Raw genomic sequence first — 21,386 nt, forward strand, 5'->3', positions numbered from 1 at the left:
TACAGATCTTGTGACTTTTTGGTAGTTGGCATTTATTTCTACTTTCCTGCAAGATAGGTAGTCCTCCATTACCTTGTATAGGTTGATAGGGACTGCAGCCACCCTTAGTCTGGCTAGGACGCTCGGCCACCCAAGTGAGTCGAACGCCCCAGCAAAATCAATTGAAATGACTAGCAGGTATTTTTTTCTGCATTCCTGTGCCTTCCGAAGCAGGTTTCCAAGTGCATCCACTGTGGAGGAACCCGGCTTAAATCCGAACTGATTCCTAGCCGCCAGGTTTGTCCTCTCATAGTGGTTTTTGATTCGCTTGTGCAGCAGTCTTTCATATAGTTTGCTGACCACTGAGAGCAGTGCAATAGGTCTATATGACTCTGGGCAGTCCGGTTTTTTGTTAGGATTTTTAAGTAACAACTTGGTGTTTGCTGTTTTCCATGCTGTGGGGAATTTGCCTGTTTCCAGGCACCTGTTGTAGAGAGTAAGTAGTAAGTGCGGTGCAAATTCTGCAGTTTTCTTCAAGATCTCTGGTTCGATCATGTCCAGTCCTGGGCATTTGCGATTTCTGATCTTGGTGGCAGCCTCACTGAGCTCTTCCAGGGTGAAGGGGGGTTCAATTGTCGAGGTGTTATAGATTGCGTTCTCCTTGCAAATTTCGTGTTGTTCTTGCATGGTTAATATTGCTGGTTCCTTGAAGATTTTGTCCAGTATGTTGCCCATTGACTGCTCCCAAGTGGTCATTAGGTTTCCCTCCGGTGTCCTGGTAGTACTAATGACCTCGCCCCTGGGAAGCTTATTGGTTATCACCTTGTAGACTATGCCCCAGGGGTCGGTGTTTCCAGAAGTAGACACTAGGCGCTCCCAAGAACCCTTCTTACTTTTTTTTATGGTGTCTGTGTATCGGTTCCTAGCTTCTCTGTAATGTTGTCTCAAGACCTCCACCTCATCTTCGGGCCAGGTTCTGCGAGCTCTCTGGAAGTCTTTTCTTGTTTTTTGCATTTGTCGTCGTAGTACTGCAATTTCTGGTGTCCACCAGGGTACTGTGCCAGGTTTTGGGTTTTTTTTTTTTATCACTCGATCACTGATGTTTAGTAATAATTTTGTAGTTTCCCTCTGAAGGTCATCCGGGTCGCTCCGGGGGTTTATGTTTTCCAGATTGTGTTTAATTGCCGTGGTGAGCAACTCTCTATATAGTGTCCAGTCTGCATTTGCGACTGCATATCTCATTTGTGGTTGGTTTGTTTGAGTTATTCTTGTTAGTTGGCTTTCAACTGAAAAGGTTATTGCCCGGTGGTCTGAGGTGGTCCATGCTTCCTCCACCCTCCAATTAGTCACATGTCCGGCCATACTCCTGGTGGCCAGGGAGACATCAATTGTGGCCTCCCAGAGGGTGCTCGAAAATGTTGGCAGATGGTGGGGTCGATTTAGAACAGTTAGATAGGATCCTGCAAGGTAGTCTTCTAAGAGTTGTCCATTTCGAGTTCCTCGCCTGTCTGGGGTGAGGCTGTGCCATGCCGGGGAGCGACAGTTGACATCAGCTCCAATGATGACTCTTTGATTTGGTAGGGTGTCCTGTAGGCATCGGAGGTAGTCGATTGCAAAGCCTATATCTTGTCCCGGTCTGCAGTAGAGTGCCACGACATATAGAGATCCTAATGCTGTGCCAAGTTGTGCACAAGCAGCCCATGGAGTACACAGCTGTGTGATTTTAGTTGCGCTGATGTTGATGTTTCTTACCAGAACGGCAGCCCATGGGGTGTCACCTTATAATTGTGTGGGTACCCTGCGACCCGCTTTAGATGTGTATACGGTTCCTGGACTATAATGACATCCAAGTTTTCGTCTTCGGCTTTGGTCCGTAACTGGTCAACCACTGATAAATAAATAATAATAAATCTGGCCCGCTGTGCGTTAATTTGGATTATTTTCAGCATATTTGTGTTATAATTTTTAATTCTCGTTCCCATAGTTGATCCTGCTTTGGTATAAGGTCTTGGTTCGTTGGTATGTAGGGCATTTCGGGTCCCTAAGTGAGTGCTTGTGGTCTAATTTCATAGTCTTGCAGTTAACGCAGGTGGGTTCCTTATCTTTGTGGGGGCAGGCGTTAAAATCGTGGCCCTTTTCAGAACAGTGGCCACATGTTGGGGTGGTTTGCGCACATGTGTGTGTCGTGTGGCCAAACTTACAGCAACGGTAGCATTTCGGTATGATTACTCGTTCGTGATAGCGGTAGCTTCCCCATTCAATGAAAACCCTTGTTTGGTCTTTCAGGACCTTCCAGGCCTCCGGGGTAAGCTCAACTACCCAATTTTTATTTATTCCGTTTCTCGCTTGTATGAAGTATTTGGGTATTACTGTTTCTTGTGGGTCCTTTCCCGGGATTTTGCTCTGTAAGTTCCTGTGGTACAGCTCAGACGCTAGTTGGTTAGGTGTGACATCCTTGCCCACGTCATAAATTATTATCGCCGGACCTTTTCTTTTTGGTGGCTCAGCTGTTAGGCCCAGGGCAGCAATCTTGGGGTTTTCAATTATCTCTTGCATCTCTCGCTTTGACTCGGTTTCGATCACGAGTCCTACGCTCCTTAGTTTGCGTATTCCTCTTATTCTTGTTTGCTGGAAGTCGTCCTTCATAGTGCTTATTAGTTTGTTTTTGATTTCGTCACTTGTACCAATTTCCTCGGTGTTTTTGGGTCTTAATATTACAAGGTTAGGCGTTGGGAGTAGCGTTTTTTTCTCTGGTTGTTCCTTAGCTGGTATATTTATTATAGTTGGTGGGTTCCTCAGCGCATTTGCGTAGGTAGGGGCGCGCTGTTGCATTTGTGTGCCCCTACATTCCAGGTAGGCCTCTAATTTGGCCGCGTTTTTTTCTGCCTGGCTGTTGACCTTGTGGAGGATTGTTTCTAGTTTAGTCCAGATTCCCACAATCTCGCCTCTGAGGGCCGCAGTGATTCTGTTCGTTGACTCTTTTAGTTTGTTTTCGAGCTCTACCCGAAGGGCCAGTACCTGGTCTAGCACAGAGCCTTCCGGCAGCCTGGAGTCAATGTTTGGGGATTCAGGCTGTTTGCTTGCTTCTTCGTTGTTTTCTGTTCGTACATCCTCTTTATCTTGTTGTTCTTTATGTTCGCCTTGAGATCTTGTCTCCCTTCCCAACTTCGGGGTGGCGTATTTCTTGTACTTCTTTTTGGGCGTTGGCTGTGGCAGTGCAACGTTGCAGTCTCCACTTTGCTCTGTTATTTGCAATTCGTCGTTTTGATCTTGTTTGTGATGTCCTCTTGTTAGTTTTTCTTCGTCCATAGTTTGTTCTGTGATTTTCTGATTTGAATTACTCATTTTGTCCCAGTTGGTGTCTGACTTCGGATCATCGAGGCTGTTGCGGATTAACGAGTTCAGGACCTCTCCGTCTGGAAGAGCCTTTGCGATGATAGCAAATGATGCCAACCGTGAGTCCGTGGCGAAATTTGTTGCCTGACAACGTTCAGTTCAAGTTTTTAACTTCCCCGTTACAATTTGGTGGGGGGGGGGACGCCCGAGAGTGAAACTAGTCTTTGAGAGATCAAACTAATTTCTGTTGGGGTTTTCTATGACGGAGGTTATAATGGTGAACACAGTTTTTACACTAATGGTGTAGTTACGATGATTTAATCCGTCCATGAGAGTCTATGGCAGGTGGGGGGGGGAAACACTAGAATCATTGTTCCTTGCATTTAAGTCCACAATAAAGTTTCAATTTTTGATTGGGACACCTCCCCAGTCAAGTGCAAATACTCTGTATAGTGCCTTTAGATGGACATTCGCAATTAGTGAAATGCGGCAGTCAAGGTCACAACTGAAGGAATACAGTAGATGTATTTACTCACTAAGTCCTGCGCCGGAGGGGAATGCGACACATTCTTGTCACACCAGGGGGTATACATTCCATTGTCACACGAGCCTCCCAAGTCAAGTGCAGGGTATTTGCGTGGCAACCACAGTGTAATTGGTGCCTCTCTATAGCCCTGCTGTCAGCCGCATGGTGACCAGTACGGCGCACATGGTCTGGCAACAACAAAACAGAAAGCGCACATGGTCTGGCAACAAAGGATACAGATAGAAAACGCAAAAACCTGCAAAGTTCCCAGTAAAAGAGCAAAAGTTTCTCACCCTGAGATCCACTGTAGTAATTCTTCTAATTAGTACACTTTTCATTAACTAACAGGCACTGTAAACACATATTCAGAGACGAAACCCAGGAGCGCGGAAAACTTGCGTCCACACTGGACGACGGCCAAACTACTCTCTGAAAGATGGTTAGGGAGATTGAAGGCTGGGGGCAGGAAAAGGAAGTAATGGGCCGATAGAGTAGATGGTCCCTGCTAAAGTGGAGCAGTTCCGTGCGCCACCAGAAGGAAAATGGGAGAGGCAGGGGTAAGGGGAACAAGTTCCTCTCCCTCCCGCCGGGGAAAGGGGTTAAAAGATACCTCGCTAGTGCGGGGTAGAGGGCGCCAAATGGCCTTCTATACGTCGCAATGTTAACTTGATAGTGTCATGTCCAGCATTTGGGTCCAAAAGATGGGCCCTACTCCTCTTATGGTGTGTCATTTTCTTAAGGGGTGTAAAATGGTTCTTCGTCTTGTAAACAGCAGCTGGGCAAAGTGGGTGAAGGCCCTGTAGTTGTCTTGCTCCTGTAAAATGACGTGCTCTTCATTCCTGAGTAGTGAGTGGATAGTCGTGTACAGTTGTCCACCAGGTCCTCGAAGAGGTCGCACTCGTGTACAGTTGTCCACCAGGTCCTCGAAGAGGTCGCACTCATGAAGGAGGTGCTCCCAGGATTCTTCTTGTCCACAGGCACAGAATGGTGTGTCTGTGTGAGAGCAGCGTTTCCTGGTTGGTTTATTAATCAAAAGTTTTGTTGACAATGTGTTACACACAGACCCGGATGTGCGACGCAGCATTTTAAGGGCGCATTCGACCAGTTATATTTTAAAATTGCTTCATTGTTGATTTAATTACAGTCGTAATTACACCTGTGTTTAATGAACTTTTTTTATAGCGAATTTTTTGAATTCCTTTTGGTAATTACATTTAAAATTTCTGTAGAATGAAGAAAATTTCATATAACGAACGTGCTTTAGAAAGCGCAAGTTAATGGTTAAAGGGATTACCGTTCCACAATGTAAGTGTTAAACGTAAAACGCATGTAGCCACCTATCCCACATACCGAGAAGTCGGCGCCTCCGTAGGCAGGTGGGAAAGCGCAGCAGTGCGTAGCACACGCTTCTTGATTAGACCGGGGTTCGAGCCCGTGATCCCCAAATACGGAAGATGCGGAAAGGTCAGGGAATGACCACCGCATATCCCGGAGCAATATGGCCTTAGCTGCTAATGCTCCTAAAACCCAAATAACAACAAACCGAGAAGTCATGCTAGTCATCTGCTTTCTATAGCAGTCAAAAGATTACGGCGTATTCCCGACACAGATAACAGCTTCTGGTCAACTTGTGTTCATTGTTTAAAATAAAAAAAAAAATACAGTATATTAAAAGAATGCCATGCACGAACACTGAACTTGGCCTATTACAATGCAAGATCGCTCATCGGTGAAGAGAGAATATTAGAGCTGGAAAAGGAATTAGAAACTGTGAATTGGAATATCATCGGCTTGGCTGAAACAACAAAAAGAATGAATCATTTAAGTTTATCAAGTCGAATTTTGCTGTACACCAATGAAAACAGTGGACAGAGTGAAAGTGGAATTGGCTTTTTGGTCCACAAAGATATAAAAAACAACATTTTGGAATTCAAAAGTACATCACCAAGGGTGTCAAGGCTACTTTCCAGAATTTCTAAAAGGTATAAACTAAAGGTTATAATGATTTATGCGCCAACATTGAGCCACGATGATGAAGAGGTTGAAGAAACGCACACTGAAATTGAGAGACTTCTAGATGAACAGAAAATTCACTACACCATTATTATGGGGGACTTCAGGACTAAGGTTGGAAATAGACAAAACAGTGCAGAAAGGGAAACTATAGGAAATTTTGGAATTGGTGAAAGAGGTGAAAGACTTGTGGAATTTGCAGAATCTCGAGGAATGTCAGTAATGAACACTTTTTTTTCCTCACAAAAAGGGTAAACAGAAAGCGCACATGGAAAAGCCCAAATTAACACCTAATGAAATTGACTTCATCCTCACTAACAGAAGATATATTGTGAACAATGTTACCGTTCTGAACAAGGTAAATATTGGAAGTGATCACAGAATGGTAATATGAACACTTGATATAGATGTAAGAAAAGAAAGGAAAAAACTGACTCAAGTAAATAATACGAAGGTTTTTGAGATAACACAAGAGGAGAAAAAGCAGTATATACTGGAACTTAAGTACAAGTTTGAGTTTCTACAGAACATTCAGAACCAAGGTATTGACGAGGAATACAACAAATTTCTGAAGGTGATAAAGCCCGAGAAACTTATAGGTAAAAAGAAATCCAATGAAGAAAAAAATAGTCAAGAAACACTTGACATGATGAACCGAAGACGACAAATGAAGAGCAAGATAAACACTGACAAGGACAAGATTGAGTATACTGAGTTATTAGGAAGACACTCAGAGAGGACATAAGATTTAACACAAGAAAAGTAGAACAAGCATCAAGGAAAAATAAGGGACTTAAATCAGTAAAAAAATCTTGCTATCTACGCCTGAAACCGACTAACTCAGCCACGGAGTGAAAAAAGCCCATAAAAGTTCCTCGCGTCATCGACGGGATTCGAATCCGGGCCTTTTCCACCCGGTGTGGAGAAGGACGGTGACGATACCACTGTGCTATCCGCGCAGACTATGGTGTTATAGGCAATACCTCGTATCAGGATCAAGATGTTGCTTCTGACAATAATCGCACACAGTGACGGATTAAATTCTCATTACTAAATCCTTTTCCTTTCTCCCAGTGATTCGTTTAGTACCTCGTCAAACAAATCCTCTCCTAACCAATATACATATTTAAACCAACTACAACCTTCCCACCCAAGCTGCAAGCACTTTCAGTATTCGTTCAGTGATTTTAACCAAGTTAATAATACAAAGGGTACTAGGAAAGTTTTGCAATATGACGCAACAATGAATCACAGGAAGCTGCTTGTTGCTGCATGTTGAGACATGTTCATACGTGCATAGTAGCCGCCGCGCCAAGTCGATGGGCTCAGTTATTCATTAGTAGTGAGAGTGTAAAGTGCTTGCGATGGCATCGTGGTCACGAAAAGAGATAAGGACAGTTTTGCGGTATAATTTCGTGCGTGGTTTAACCATAGACCAGTGCTTAGAAGAAATGACTCTTGCACTAGATTATGACTGACCACATCGTACAACGATATTCAGGTGGTATAGAGAATTCCAAAGGGGAAATTTCACTCTGGAGGATTCTGAGAGGCCGGGAAGGCCACGAACGTCAGTTACGGAGGAAAATGTTACTGCTGTGAGGAAAATGCTTGACGAAAACAGGCGAGTGACCTACCAACAGATAGAGGATACTTTGGGTTTAAATGCACCAGCAATTCGTTCGATTCTGCAAGATCATTTGCACGTGAAGAAACTTTGTTCTCTCTGGGTGCCGCATCAACTGACTGAAGAGCAGATGACACGACGTGTGACTTGGTGCCGGGAGATGTTAAAAAAGTTTGATAAGGGACAATCTCGGTATGTGAACAACATCGTGACAGGTGACGAGACTTGGCTGTACTATTACGATCTGCCGACCAAGGCTCAAAACAAAGTTTGGGTCTTTGATGATGACGACACACCCGTAATTGTCAGAAAATCCCGAATCTGTAAAGAAGAAAATGATAGCTGTATTTCTCAAATCGAGTGGAATTGTGGAACGTGTCGTTTTGGACACGCAGAAGACAGTCACAGCTAAGTGGTATACTGAACAATGCCTGCCTAAAGTCATTGGATCTATGAAGAACCCGCGGCCAAAGTCAAGAATGGACACCTGGTACCTCCATCACGAAAATGCTCCAGCTCACCGCGCCAAAGCCTGCACCGAATATTTGACCACGACAGGACTGAAACTTCTCGAGCACCCTCCCTACAGTCCAGACCTTGCTCCCTACGACTTTGTACTGTTCCCGCATGTGAAAATGAAGCTAAAAGGGAGCCGGTTTTCCAGTGATGAGGACCTTCTACGGGCTTGGGACAACGAGTGTGCTTTACTCCCTAGTGAAACTTGGCAGAACTGGTTTAAAGATTGGTTTCGGAGGATGGAGAGGTGTATTGAATGTAGAGGAAATTAATTTGAAAAAATTAAATAAACAAAGCTGTATTGCAAAACTTTCCTAGTACCCTTATATGTAGCTGTTCCCACATATTTTTTTTATTTTTAATAGCTTTATCCAACTGAGCATATAAATTTTAATTTCTGAGAGGAAATTCATAAAATATTTATGCACGGAAAATCGTATTATTTCAGGAAATCATCGCAGTGACTTAGAAAACAGTCTTATAAAGTTCTACAAAAAATACAAGACCGATAGCAATCGAGCCTTGCAAGAAGAATTTTGCAAAAAGACAACAGATGCTTGTGAAGGAATGGAACTGCCACCGGAGAAGAAAGTAAGTACTGTAGTGTCAATGAAATTGGAGTTAATTTTTCTATAACTGGTATGATATGGATTAAAAGGAACGGTATGTTTATTATTATTTAATTAATAATTAAATAAAATTAATTACTTAAATTATATCATTTTCTTGCTATTTTGATTCGATTTCATTTGAATTTTTATGGCGCATGGGCAACTTATGCCACGAGTGGCCAAGTCCAAAGAAATACAGTACTTTAAAATCAGTAGTAACCGACAAGTAGGTTACCATGTAAAAATGTATAAAAACCAAAAACAGGTAAATGTCAATAAAAACATGTAAGAAATAAGAGTGTATACGACGACTATTAAACATGGAATTACCATTTTAAAAAATAGAAAACTTTCTGCGATGTTGTCTTCGTTACCTAAAATCTGAATGAGGAAGGCTCAGTGAGATGATTAAAAGCACTCAAAAAGAAATGGCAGGCATTGGCAGACTTCAATAAACACGCGTTTAATGGTTAAAGTGGTTCAGTGCTCGTAGCAGGAGGGCATATCTCCATGCGATGGACCACGAGTTGGCCAAATTACGGGAAAAGCTCCAATTAATTTGAAAACTTTATCTCAAGATCCAGAGAAAGATCCTGTAGATGTCATTGAGAAACTAACTCTGAAATCATTTATTGAGCTTTCCTTCTGCCTATGCAAGGACATGGAAGAATTCCTAATCCAAGAGAAGAAAGGTATTGGTATGAAGGTTGTAAACGAAGTACTCTCACACTGATTTATCCTCGAAAGTGCCCTACAGCAGTGCTTCTCAAACTATCTGTAGTGAAGGACCAGCTTTTTTTTTTTTTTTTTCCAATCCGTCGTGGACCGGTAATTTTGTAAAATACAAATCTCGCTGACTCATAACGGACGAATCGTTGGGGACTGTTAACTTCCGTGACCAATTTCTAATTCGTCGCGGACCGGCACCGGTCCGCAGACCACACTTTGAGTTGCACTGCCCTACAGGATGTTGGCATTGAGAATGCGCGCTTAGAGGAGAAGGTAACTGACTTAGAGAAGTTGCCGGACGTGAATGGCAAGCAACTGAAGGAATTAAGTTAAATGGTGAAAAAAAAATACGGTGTCGCTGTAGAGATTTAAAAAATGTTTCCCCAAGAGCATTTAGCTATAGTAGTTGAATTTAAAATAGCACATCCATTATACAGTATTCCAGGATCGATGGAGGATGTGTATTTTTCCTTCATTTTTGGATTTCGTTCCAGACCGGCTTACGGTTGGTAGAATATGTGGTAATAGAGGAAATAAACCGGAAATAAGTAAATCTGATTCCTTTTGGCTTTCCCAAGAATTTTTCCTGGGTAAGTACGGACCCTGTAAAGAGTTCTTGGGCTGAATCGCCCGGTACCTCTTCCTCCTTGACATCCATAATTTATTTTTATGTATATATTTTTCTGCACAAGGGTGCTTTAGTTTTTTGCAGTTTCCCTTTATCGCTGGATCTTGGCAGAGTGGTGCAGTAGGAGGTACTGACATCGAAGTGGCAGCTGACTGGTCTTTCTGTGCGGGTTTTTGCGAGCTCAATGAATAGCGTGCGATGGTGGTAAATGATTCTTTAGTGGAACAGTCATTTCAGTTTGTGTTTTGATGGAACATCTCCCTGCAATTGTCATACGGTTTACTGCTTTCCTTTCCTCCTGGTATATGTTCAGCTCTGCCTATATTCTTTATATCTGCTTTATTCTTTCCACCGTTAGTATGCATGCCATTTGCGAGTGTTCATAATTGCATTGCCTAGCAGGGACAGTCGCGCAGGTTTGTAGACTGCGCTGTACAAAGGCACCTAATCAAGTTGGGGGGGCATGAAAAGTTTAAACGCTTACAACTTTTAAAAATTAAAAATGAGAATGACGATTCTCGCTTTTGTTTGTACTTTACTATAAAAATTATTAAAAAAGTTACCAGCCCATTGCATCATCATCATCTAAAACTGTAGATTTTATTTTAAAATTTAGAAAATCTTGTATATTAATTTAATTATTTTTTTATTTTTATGTATTATATACAATAAAATATTAATATCGTTGAAGTGTAGATTTAATATAAATTTCCTTAATATGTCATTTAATATACTTCTTTTAACGAGTCCGCTGTATTAGACTGTGTGGGTGTTATTCAGTGGACCCCGTAGAAGACTAATCCAATTTAGAAGCCCTGCCACAAGGGGAGAGAAGCTTATATTAAATAAGGAGATTATTTAGTAAGAACCAAAAAAGCACTACCGTATATTCATTGTAATCACTCTAAGGAATCTCAATTTAAGCACAGCGATATCTCTTAGTCACAAAAAAGCTCGATACTCGGGGCCTTTATAAAAATGTACCCATAATGCCCCGATTTTATCATCAGTATATATTTCTCTCCTTCAATTATTCTAATACCCGGGGGGCATTTAAAAGATGAATAGCACAGCAATTTTTCCAGTACAAAAAGGGAGTTTACTTTAAATAGCTGCATTAACTCGATTCCAGGTCAGTAAGTATCTAAAAGAAACATTTAAAATCTGGCGACTGCATTTAACCTTTTCCAATGAAACTTGTGGTACGATTTCTGGACAAAGGAATAACTCAGTCATTATTACGATTTTTTTTTTTTTTTTTTTTTCTTGCAGCCAAATGACACGGATTGATTTCACAAAAGGCCTGTAACGGAAAACTCATTTAGAAGACAGCTATCACAGTTCAGAGATAACAGCGTCTTGCATGAACCACAAAAAGAGAAAGATAACATTTAAGATTTTATTCAGATTACTCTAAAAGTTTCGTGAAAAACTTCTCTTTGCTCAGAATGAGAATGAACACAGAGGACTGATGTGTGGAACGGTTTCAATATTTACAGAGAAAAATCCACAATTGAGTCGTTTTTACAATTAATTGAGGAAATCACGAAAATCTGAAAGAACAGGGTGTGTACTATTCAGCAGTATTTTTTAACAGTATAAATACTGCAGCAAACGACTAGGGATAAGGAGTTTTTCATGCATGTAAATACAAAGAAGATCGGACCACGAATCAGATCAGATCCTTGTGCAATGGGTGTGGAAAAGCGATACATAGCTAATGTTGCTGATGAATTGAATGGGTACTTCACATTGATTTTTACTGATGAAAGTAAAGTGAGTAAAGGCTGTGCGAGGGAGGATAAGATACATGAAATTAGGGATTTCGAAATTAGAGTTTATAAAAAAAAACTCTAGACCCCAAAGGCAAGTACGGCTCCTGGCGTTGATGGCTTATATCTAGTAATTTTGAGCGAAGCGACTAAAAAAAAAAAAAAGAAAAAAGCTATTATTTTAAAGCCGCCCGAATAATTAAATTCATCTACCGTGCATTGTGTATTTATGTCTGTAAGAAAGAAGCAACTAGAGAATGCACTGAACCATTAAGGTTAATTATGAGGGCACTGGACTCTGGAGAGATTTCTTTGGACTGGAGAAGTGCCAATGTATCGCCAATACACAAAGGCCAATACACGAAAAGTCTAAGAGCGAAGTGAGTAACTACAGACGGGGCAGTCTCACTTCAGTGGTTATAAAAAAATCTTCGAGGCAATGATTTAGAGGGCAATCCAGGAACATTTATATAGAAATGGCATTCAGAAGAACATATAACAACTGGTTTTGTTAAAGGAAAACAATGTTTAACTAACATGGTTAGCTGTTTTGACACAGTTACTCGTGAGCTGGATGTAGAAAATAATTTCAACATAGTTTAATTGGATTTTAGAAAGACATTTAACTCAATCCCTGATGGGAGGTTATTATACAGGCTGAAACTAGTGGAGATCACGGTATTTTAAGATTCTAATTTTAGCAGGAGGGAGAGAGTTGTGATACATGGATATTATTCTGATTGGTACAACGTCAGTGGTGTTCGTACAGAGCCCGGTTCTTTGTAATTTTCATAAACGACATTGACGAGGGAATATAGAGGACGTGATGTCAAAATTTGCAGAATATGTAAAGATTGGGACAGTGGATGACTTCAGGATGACTTAAACAGGCTTCAAGAATCGTCATAAAGGTGTCAGCTATATTTTAATGCAGCAAAATTCAAGGTTTTACACAATTGGGAAAAAGCAATCCCCAAATAAATTATACGTTTGGTTGGTTTAAATTAAAAATTAACAGAGGAGACCATTGAGTCATGATACGGGCGTATATGAAGTTCTGTGAGCAGTGTAGACAGGCGGCTAGGAAAGCGTACGGTGTTCTTCTATCAATATCCTTTAGACCTAGCGAGATTATAATCCCACTATATAAAGCAATTGTAAAACAGCACTTGGAATACTGTGTCCAGGTGTGGAGACTTCACCTAAAATGATGTCGAGCTTCTTGAAAAGGTCCAAAGGGCGGCAACCTGCATGTATATGATATCTGTAAAATGACGACCGTATGAGGAAAGACTTCGATTATGTCAAAGCTTGGCAACAAGGCATTTTAGAAGGGACTTGATTAAGGTTTATAAGGTTCTGAGAGGCGATAGTAAAATGAATGTAAGCGAAAAATTTTCACCATCATAATAAAGTATTCTAGAACTAAGGATCACAAATTCAAATTACAGTGAAGAGAATTGCAAGAAGTTTTCTTTTAGTCAGCGAGTTGTTAATTACTGGAACGGGTTGCCTCCACATATAGTTAAGGCTGACAGCTTGGAGGAATTCAAACGTCAACCGGATTTGGCAGAAAAATAACAAGTAGGAATACGGAAGTAGGTGTTGATTCCCACATTTAAAAAGGCAAGGTTATTATTGTTCAGCATATGCTCGGCAATGCGGCTCGTTCATTAATTTCTGTACTACCTCACAGAGTATTGGCTATTAAAGACTTCAAGAAGAGTGGAGAGGACAATTGCAAAATAGGCTGCCTGGAAGATATTTGTCTTAGGAAGCAGATATATAGAGTAGATTGTAAGGACGAAAGCCACTGCTACTAAGTTTGTGTTCAATTGAAACACATGTGAAAGGGGTATGGTTGTCCACAAGGATTGCGACTCCTCCATTAGCCAGGCCATTCACATTCCTGTAACATAACAGTAAAGTTCCGCAGGATGGGGTGGGTCATAATTTTCCTTTAAATACGTTTCCTGCAAACAGATCCATGTTTATGCAGAAGCGTTTTGACATCTTCCATATTTCGTCGGAATCCACGACAGTTCCACTATAAGAACGTGGTCATTATTACGCGGAATGGATCCAATAGAAGGCTTCCGAAGTGATGCTGATTTGATTTACACGTTGTTGGGGTGTTTTTTTTTTTTTTTTTTTTTGGAATTTAGAGGATGCCCAGTATCCATTTCTTATTCAGAATAAAAATCCGAAATAGAACTATTCGCACTTTCGTTTACCTGTATTGCATCCCGTGTCCCACTAATAACGGGCTGGCATTTAGCTAAGGAGATTTTTCTTTAGATGCTGCTTCCTTTGTTGGCATTGAGAGGGAGTAGCGACAGCCTTTTCTTGATGTGCTTGTGTCAACATTGAACAGGAATATTAGTTTCCGTAATTCACATATCTTAGAGAAGTCGGCATGATCTCTTTTACAGTTTAAATATTCAGCGAAATTAGCAGTACACTCTGATTTGCTAAGTTCTTTAGACCTGCGGTGACGACAGATTGCATCATCTTGACACGTTGCGTGCGAATGTCCATATTTCTGACGCTTCTAACGTCTGGTTAGGTTTGGTATATACGGAATTCGAGACGCCTGGTCAGCGTGAAGAAGAAAAGACCAAACCCTCCAGCATATGACAGTACGACAAAACAAATGGCCCTCAGTCCCCAGCAGCTTTCACTCTCCCTCTTACGGCAGCGAGAGGATCACAGTGGAAGCAGAGGATGCTAAGAATCTCTGGGTACGACCAGGCTGCCATGCACAGAAACTGAACTTGGCCTGTTATAACATTACTCATCGGTGAAGACAGGATATTAGAGCTGGAAAAGGAATTAGAAAATGTGAATTGGAATATCATTGGTTTGGTTGAAACAAAAAGAAGAAATGAATCACTTATAAGTTTATCAAATGGAAATCTGCTGCACACCAATGGAAACAGTGAAAGGAGTGAAGGTGGAGTTGGGTTTCTGGTCCATAAAGATTTTAAAAACAACATTTTGGAATTCAAAAGTACATCACCAAGGGTGTCAAGACTAATACTCAAGATTTCTAAGAGGTACAAGCTAAAGATTATAATGATTTATGCACCAACATCGAGCCATGATGATGAAGAGGTTGAAGAAATGTACACCAAAATTGAGTCTTCTAGATGAGCAGAAAACCCACTACACTATTATTATGGGAGACTTCAATGCTAAGGTTGGAAAAAGACAAAACAGCGCAGAAAGGGGAGCTATAGGAAATTTTGGAATTGGTGAAAGAAATGAAAGACTTGTGGAATTTGCAGAATCTCGAGGACTGTCAGTAATGAACCCTCTTTTCAAGAAAAGGGTGAACAGAAAGTGGACATGGAAGAGTCCAAATGGATTAACTACTAATGAAATCGACTTCATCCTCACTAACAGAAGATATATTGTGAATGATGTTACCGTCATGAATAAGGTAAATGTTGGACGTGATCACAGAATGGTAAGATGTACACTTGATATAGATGTAGGAAAGGAAAAAAAACTGACTTGAGTAAATAATACAAAGGTCTTTGAGATAACACAAGAGAAAAAAATGCAGTATGTACTGGAACTTAAGAACAAGTTTGAGCTTCTGCAGGCTGCTCAGGACCAAGATATCGACGAGAAATATTACAACTTTCTGAAAGTGATAAAGCCCAAGAAACCTACAGAGGAAAAGAAATCCAAAGAAGAAAAAATTAGTAAAGAAACACTTGTTATGATGAACCAAAGACGACAAATGAAAAGCAAGAAAAACACTGACAGGGAGAAAATTGAGTATACTGAGGTATGCAAAGCCATCAGAAAGAGACTCAGAGAGGACATAAGAAAATTTAACACAAGAATATTAGAAAAAGCATTAAAGGAAAACAAAGGATTTAAATCAGCAGCCATAAGCAGTAATACAGAAAGACAAATGATACTGAAACTGAAGAATAGCAATGGTGTACTTATGAATAGCAGAGAGGCATAATTCAAACAGCAGAAGACTACTATAAAGAGTTATACAAGGAGCGAGGGAATGATACTAGCAGTGGGGAAGATGGATCGCAAATTAGTAACACATACAACATACCTGATATCCTTCCTGATGAGGTAGAACATGCATTGAAGAAAATGAAGAATCAGAAAGCTCTGGGGAAAGATGAAGTTACTGTAGAGTTGTTAAAATTGGGAGGAAGAGACATGACACAAACTGGCAAGGCTCTTCACAAAGTGCATTAAAAAAGGTGTGACGCCTAAGCAGTGGAATAATGCAATCATAGTTTTGCTGCATAAGAAAGGAGATATATCAGAAATTGGAAATTATAGACCAATTAGCTTGTTATCCCACATCTACAAGTTGTTCACAATGGTCATTACTAACAGATTAGAAAGAATACGTGATGAGAATCAACCGAAAGAGCAAGCTGGCTTTAGGACAGGATTCTCAACTATGGATCACCTTCATGTAATATCACAGCTAATGGAGAAAGCAAATGAATATAAAACACCATTATGCCTGGCATTTGTGGATTATGAAAAGGCATTTGACTCCATACAGCATAAGGCAACGTTTCGGGCACTGGAAAGACAAGGCATTGATACCCCATATATTATGATTTTGAAGAAAATATACGAGTGTGCTACCTCCTTTATTAGACTAGACAAAGACAGTAGGAAATTTAAAATTGAGAAAGGAGTTCGACAAGGAGACACAATATCTCCGAAGCTGTTTATTGCTGCCCTTGAGGAAGCTTTCAGAAGATTAGCCTGGTCGCAGAAAGGAGTCAATGTGAACGGAGAGTACCTAAACCATTTACGATTTGCAGATGACATTGTGGTCATAAGCCACGATCCCAAAGAATTAGAGGAAAATCTTAATCAGTTATGCACAGCTAGTAAGGATTTTGGACTAAAGATGAATATGGCTAAAACAAAAGTAATGATGAATAAGTATGCCCCAGAAAGGAAAATAATTGAAGGAGCAGTAATTGAAAAGGTGGAGTCATATACTTATCTGAGACAGGTTATTAGCTCTAATAATGATAAATGGCTAGAAGTCAAGAGAAGAATAAATTTTGGATGGATAAGCATTCAGGAAATATAGTCACATACTGAAGAGCAATATCCCAGTTTGTCTGAAACGTAAAATAATGAACCAATGTTTACTCCCCACCATGACTTATGGAAGTGAAACTTGGGCGCTCACCAAAAGAATGGAAGAGAAGCTGAGAACTACACAGCGAGGAATAGAACGAATCATATTGGGAATCAGACTGTTAGATAAGAAGAGAAACACATGGATTAGGCAGAAAACTCAAGTAAATGACATTCTTATCAAAACTAAAGAACTAAAATGGTCTTGGGCAGGACATATAGCTCGAAGACATGATGACAGATGGACTAAGAAAATAACAGAATGGTATCCAAGAGGAGCTAGACGAAAACCTGGAAGACAAAGGCGGAGATGGATAGATGAAATTCATGAGTTTGTGGATAGTAAATGGATGGCCAGTGCTCAAAACAGAAGGAACTGGAAAATTGCTGGAGAGGCCTTCATCCTGCAGTGGATTGAAAATGGCTGATGATGATGATATACGGAATATTCAACAAGCAATCTTGTTTTGTTTGTGACAGAAAGAGTGCTAAATCTAAGTGTGATGCTCCTTGTAGAAATAAGGTTGTCATATTTTCTAGTCAACACGTTTTGCCTATACAATTCGTTGGTCCCTAAGCTCTTGCATTATTTCCTCCTTTGAGACAGTTAGTAAACCCCACTCCATTACTGGAAGAACATTAAGGTCGTTTATTTTTAACAACTGTTATGACTCTCTTGGGTTGGATGTTTTTATCAGATCACCCGACAGTAGCCTTTTATCGATTTTTGGAGAATTTGCAATTGTCTTAATACGTTTCTGTACGAATAATGACGAAAGCTTGCTTAGAGGCGGAGTTTCCAATGAATGAAGTGTTAAGAAGGATAGGATATCCTTCTTAAAGGAAAAAGAATCCTATATTTTTTATCCCAGTAGGGTTGAGAAGTGTCGTGGTCTTTTTCACTGGTCTTCAGATGAAGCCTGCTGGCTCTGTCGATGGAAAAAGCTGCTAAGTCCATTTTATACTCCTTTTGGCCCTGAGGGTTGTTTCCACTATGATTACCAGTCTCGTCATGGGGCTGCAGGAGTAATGCCACGAATGGTCAAGCAGTGTTGGTTTAGTTGTGTTAGCTAAAACGAAAAATGAAATTAAAGTGGTGTCTTTTCTTTTCTAAATTCGGTTGCTACTTGACAACAGTTTGCTGAACTTTATAAATTAGATGAACTAACTTCAAAATGAAAAGTGATTCTGTTCTAGGGGAAAACACTTTGGAGATCGCTTCAGAAAATGCACTGAGATGTTGGCCAAGGATTTTTAAGAGAGAAGATGCAATTTACCGAGAATTATATTATTGAAAACTGTTTGAACGATTCCCTTAAGTTATCAGTATTACTGATACAAAATATTAGGAAAGTAATAAAGTCATGAAGCCGACTTCAAAACTTAAAAATTGTGCAAATTATTTCTGTGCAAACTGAAGTATGGTCCTTAGATTCACGTTATATTTGAATATAATATAGGTGTTCAGGGAAATCTTCATGCTTCCTACATAAAATTATATTTTCGTTATTATAGACACATACGATCCTTCTTGATGTTGTTGTTTTGTGTGTTAGCTTATAGAGAGGATAACATGTTATCATCCCTACAATTTCTGGTTTCTCATGTCATTCTCTTATTATGTAGGAACTTCCGATAGGCCTGTCAGCAGAAGAAGCCAATGAACAACTACAGGATATTGGAAAGGAAAGTAATCTGGATGATGTTCGAATTGAATCAACTCTTGAAAAGCCTCCCAGACATACCACACCGAATCCCAAAGAGGAACTTTGATCGTAAAATGGAAGTTAACGCTGTATTTCGAAACAAAGTAATTTCTTAAAATAAACATATAAATAAAATTGTATCGTTGATTTCGTATATTCGATGAAGTAACCTTGGCAGAGAAAGAAGTGGGGAGAGCTTATACGAGTACAAGTCGATAAGTAAAACAAGAAAACTCGCATGACATGTCGACAATCACAGATTTCTATAATTATAGACAATGTTCTCTCCATCGTGCATTATTAGATATTACGTTATATAAATATCATAAAATAACGCAGTGCATTATTATTGGACTTGCGTTTGATGCTTTTTATTTTAATCGTGTAAGCTTCTCGGGACGATTCATTCTGCACATTTTTTTTTTTTTTTAACTATTTTCTTCTTTCTTCCTCTCAGATTTGGACTACCTATTTATTTTCCTTTTATCTTGTATTTTTCATCATTAACTCTGATAATTCACTGATCAACACATAAAATGTTACCAAAACACCCAATCTTGACTAATTTTATGCTGCTGAACACCAAAAATCACATTAAAATTTGTCAAATGCAGTTAGTCTACATTATTCTATGGCTCTTGGCAAAAGGCATGGCAATACAACAGTTTCAGTACCACAACCTCTCATCACGTGATCGGCAACTGTGGCCTTGCTCTGCATCACGTGATAAGCTGGAGCCACAAATGCATATGAATTAAAATATTAATATGCCCCGGAATTGTGTGAATAGTTCGGATTACTTCTGCTACATATGTGGAGAAGTCAAGTAAGCTTCAAGAAAGTGTCCCTTAACTCGAGCCATAAAAAAAGGCCTACTTGTACTTTGGGTGTAAGGCAGGTGACCAGAACAAGAACTAAGCTCCACACATATGTTCCACTACCTGTTCATCAAAACTCAACGCACCGAAGGTACGTTTATGCCCTTCGCAGTGCCCATGATATGGAAGGAGCCAACAAATCACGTTACTTCTGCACGGTGCCTCCTACTAGAAAAGGGATGACAATGAAGAAAAAGCGGACAGTGATGTATCCAAATATACCATATGCAATTCGTCCGGTGCCTCACGGTGAAGTACTACCTATTCCTGAACCACCCCACCGTTTTTCTGTACACTTTGATGACGATGAAGACACTGATGACCATCAACTTGATATACACGAAGATGTAGAGCAGCCGTCAACGTCAAGGGATCCACCATTTTGTCCACATCTTTATCCTTTTGAACCACATAAGATCGCAGAAAGTGGGCTTAATAACCTCATCACGAATCTCGAACTACTAAAGAATAAGGCAGAGCTTTGACTTCGAGGCTACAACAGTGGAATCTTCTAGGTCATTGTGTGCAAGTCTCATAGTCTTCCCCTGTGTGTGTGTACATGTGAGTTCAAATGAATGTGGATGAGTGTAAACAGGTAAGTATTGCTGTCAGTTACTGTACGTGTTTTGTGCTGGATGGTTAATGAGTCTACTTAGCCTGCAAAAAAAAAAAAAAGCCCATAAAATGTGAGTGCTGTCCTACTCTGTTACTGAACTGAGTGAAATAAATGTGTGCAAATGGCAATTAATGAGAATGCCCCATTAATGTAACACTTACCCTGAATATGTAATAAAAAAAAATAACTTAATCTTGCAGGTCAAATTGCGTAAATCTGAATGAATGCCACAGTAACCTGTGTAAGCTATGCGGTGATTGACCGTGAATAGTAATATTAGGTGGCATCTGCGTCCTGTCTCTGAATGATGAAAAATGTAAGATAACAAATCTGTGAGTGAGAGCTGTGCTTCGTATATTTCCAGTCTGCCCTTAAATATGTAAAAAGTGTCCATTGTGTTTTATGTGTAAGTATGACAGGTGTGCTGTTGGGTTGAGTCCATGCAGAGTGTGTGTGTGTGTGTGTGTGATGTCCCGGCAGGGCTCCCTCCCAATCTTGACAGAAGTGTGGGGGAAAACCAGTAGAAAGCCCCTCCTATTCTGCTGACGTCATGCAACATGACTTCGGATTAGCTGACACCGGCTGCAGTTGATCTGGCCGGTGTGGGATCACAAAACAGAAACGCATCTTCCACAGTGAGTTCTTCCCTCCCCCCACAACACATAGGGCGCTCCGGCTCCATGACCGTTCTTCCCTATGATCTCTGCTTTCCTTTCGCCACCTCCCATTCCACTCTTCGCCTGGTGGACCGTACCACCACAAACCTTTTACTACTCTTGACAGATCTGCCCTTTTTTCCTTTAATATCTATCATCAACTCCCTTTCTTTCCCCAAACACTTGAACTGTCACCCTGCGCTCTTCTTACAAAAAAGAAAGAGTTTTTTTTTTTTTTTTTTAATTTGATCTCCGTTCAGGAAGCTCAGGCGACCCTGACGGAGACCAGCCACAGAATAATGGGCAGCCAGACTACCTCCTAGCGGTGTATGCAGGCAACATGGGTCTCACCAGGGGCCCTGCGGCCAAATACTATAATACAACAACAGAACCCAAAACCTTTCTGGCATTTACAGTAGTACAGTACTGTATTTCTTCACAGTGTACATATGACGTAGATGTGGGAAACCACAGGTGACGCCTGACCCTACCACTATACACTATGTAAGGAAGATACTTCGGCATTTATCACACTGCGTGCTGACCCAAACTGCCTTCCGTTCTTGTTACTGTTATTTGGTTTTTTTAGGAGCATTAGCAACTAAGGCCACATTGCTCCGGGGATATGCGGTGGTCAACACCCGC

General features: G+C 40.5%; 1 protein-coding gene across 1 annotated transcript in view; it reads left to right on the forward strand.

The window, feature by feature from the left end:
• LOC150083043 (uncharacterized) overlaps positions 1 to 18,658 on the forward strand; it is a 41,053-nt gene extending 22,395 nt beyond the window's left edge. The window contains exons 5-6 of the mRNA XM_090378369.1: positions 8,446 to 8,588; positions 18,512 to 18,658. Of these exons, the coding sequence (XP_090234495.1) occupies positions 8,446 to 8,588; positions 18,512 to 18,658 (290 nt within the window). The remainder of the gene's footprint in view (positions 1 to 8,445; positions 8,589 to 18,511) is intronic.
• Positions 18,659 to 21,386: the final 2,728 nt, after the last annotated feature.

Source organism: Mastigoproctus giganteus, chromosome 7, assembly GCF_048544385.1.
Source record: "Mastigoproctus giganteus isolate SK-2022 chromosome 7, ASM4854438v1, whole genome shotgun sequence".
Classification (NCBI taxonomy): domain Eukaryota; kingdom Metazoa; phylum Arthropoda; class Arachnida; order Uropygi; family Thelyphonidae; genus Mastigoproctus; species Mastigoproctus giganteus.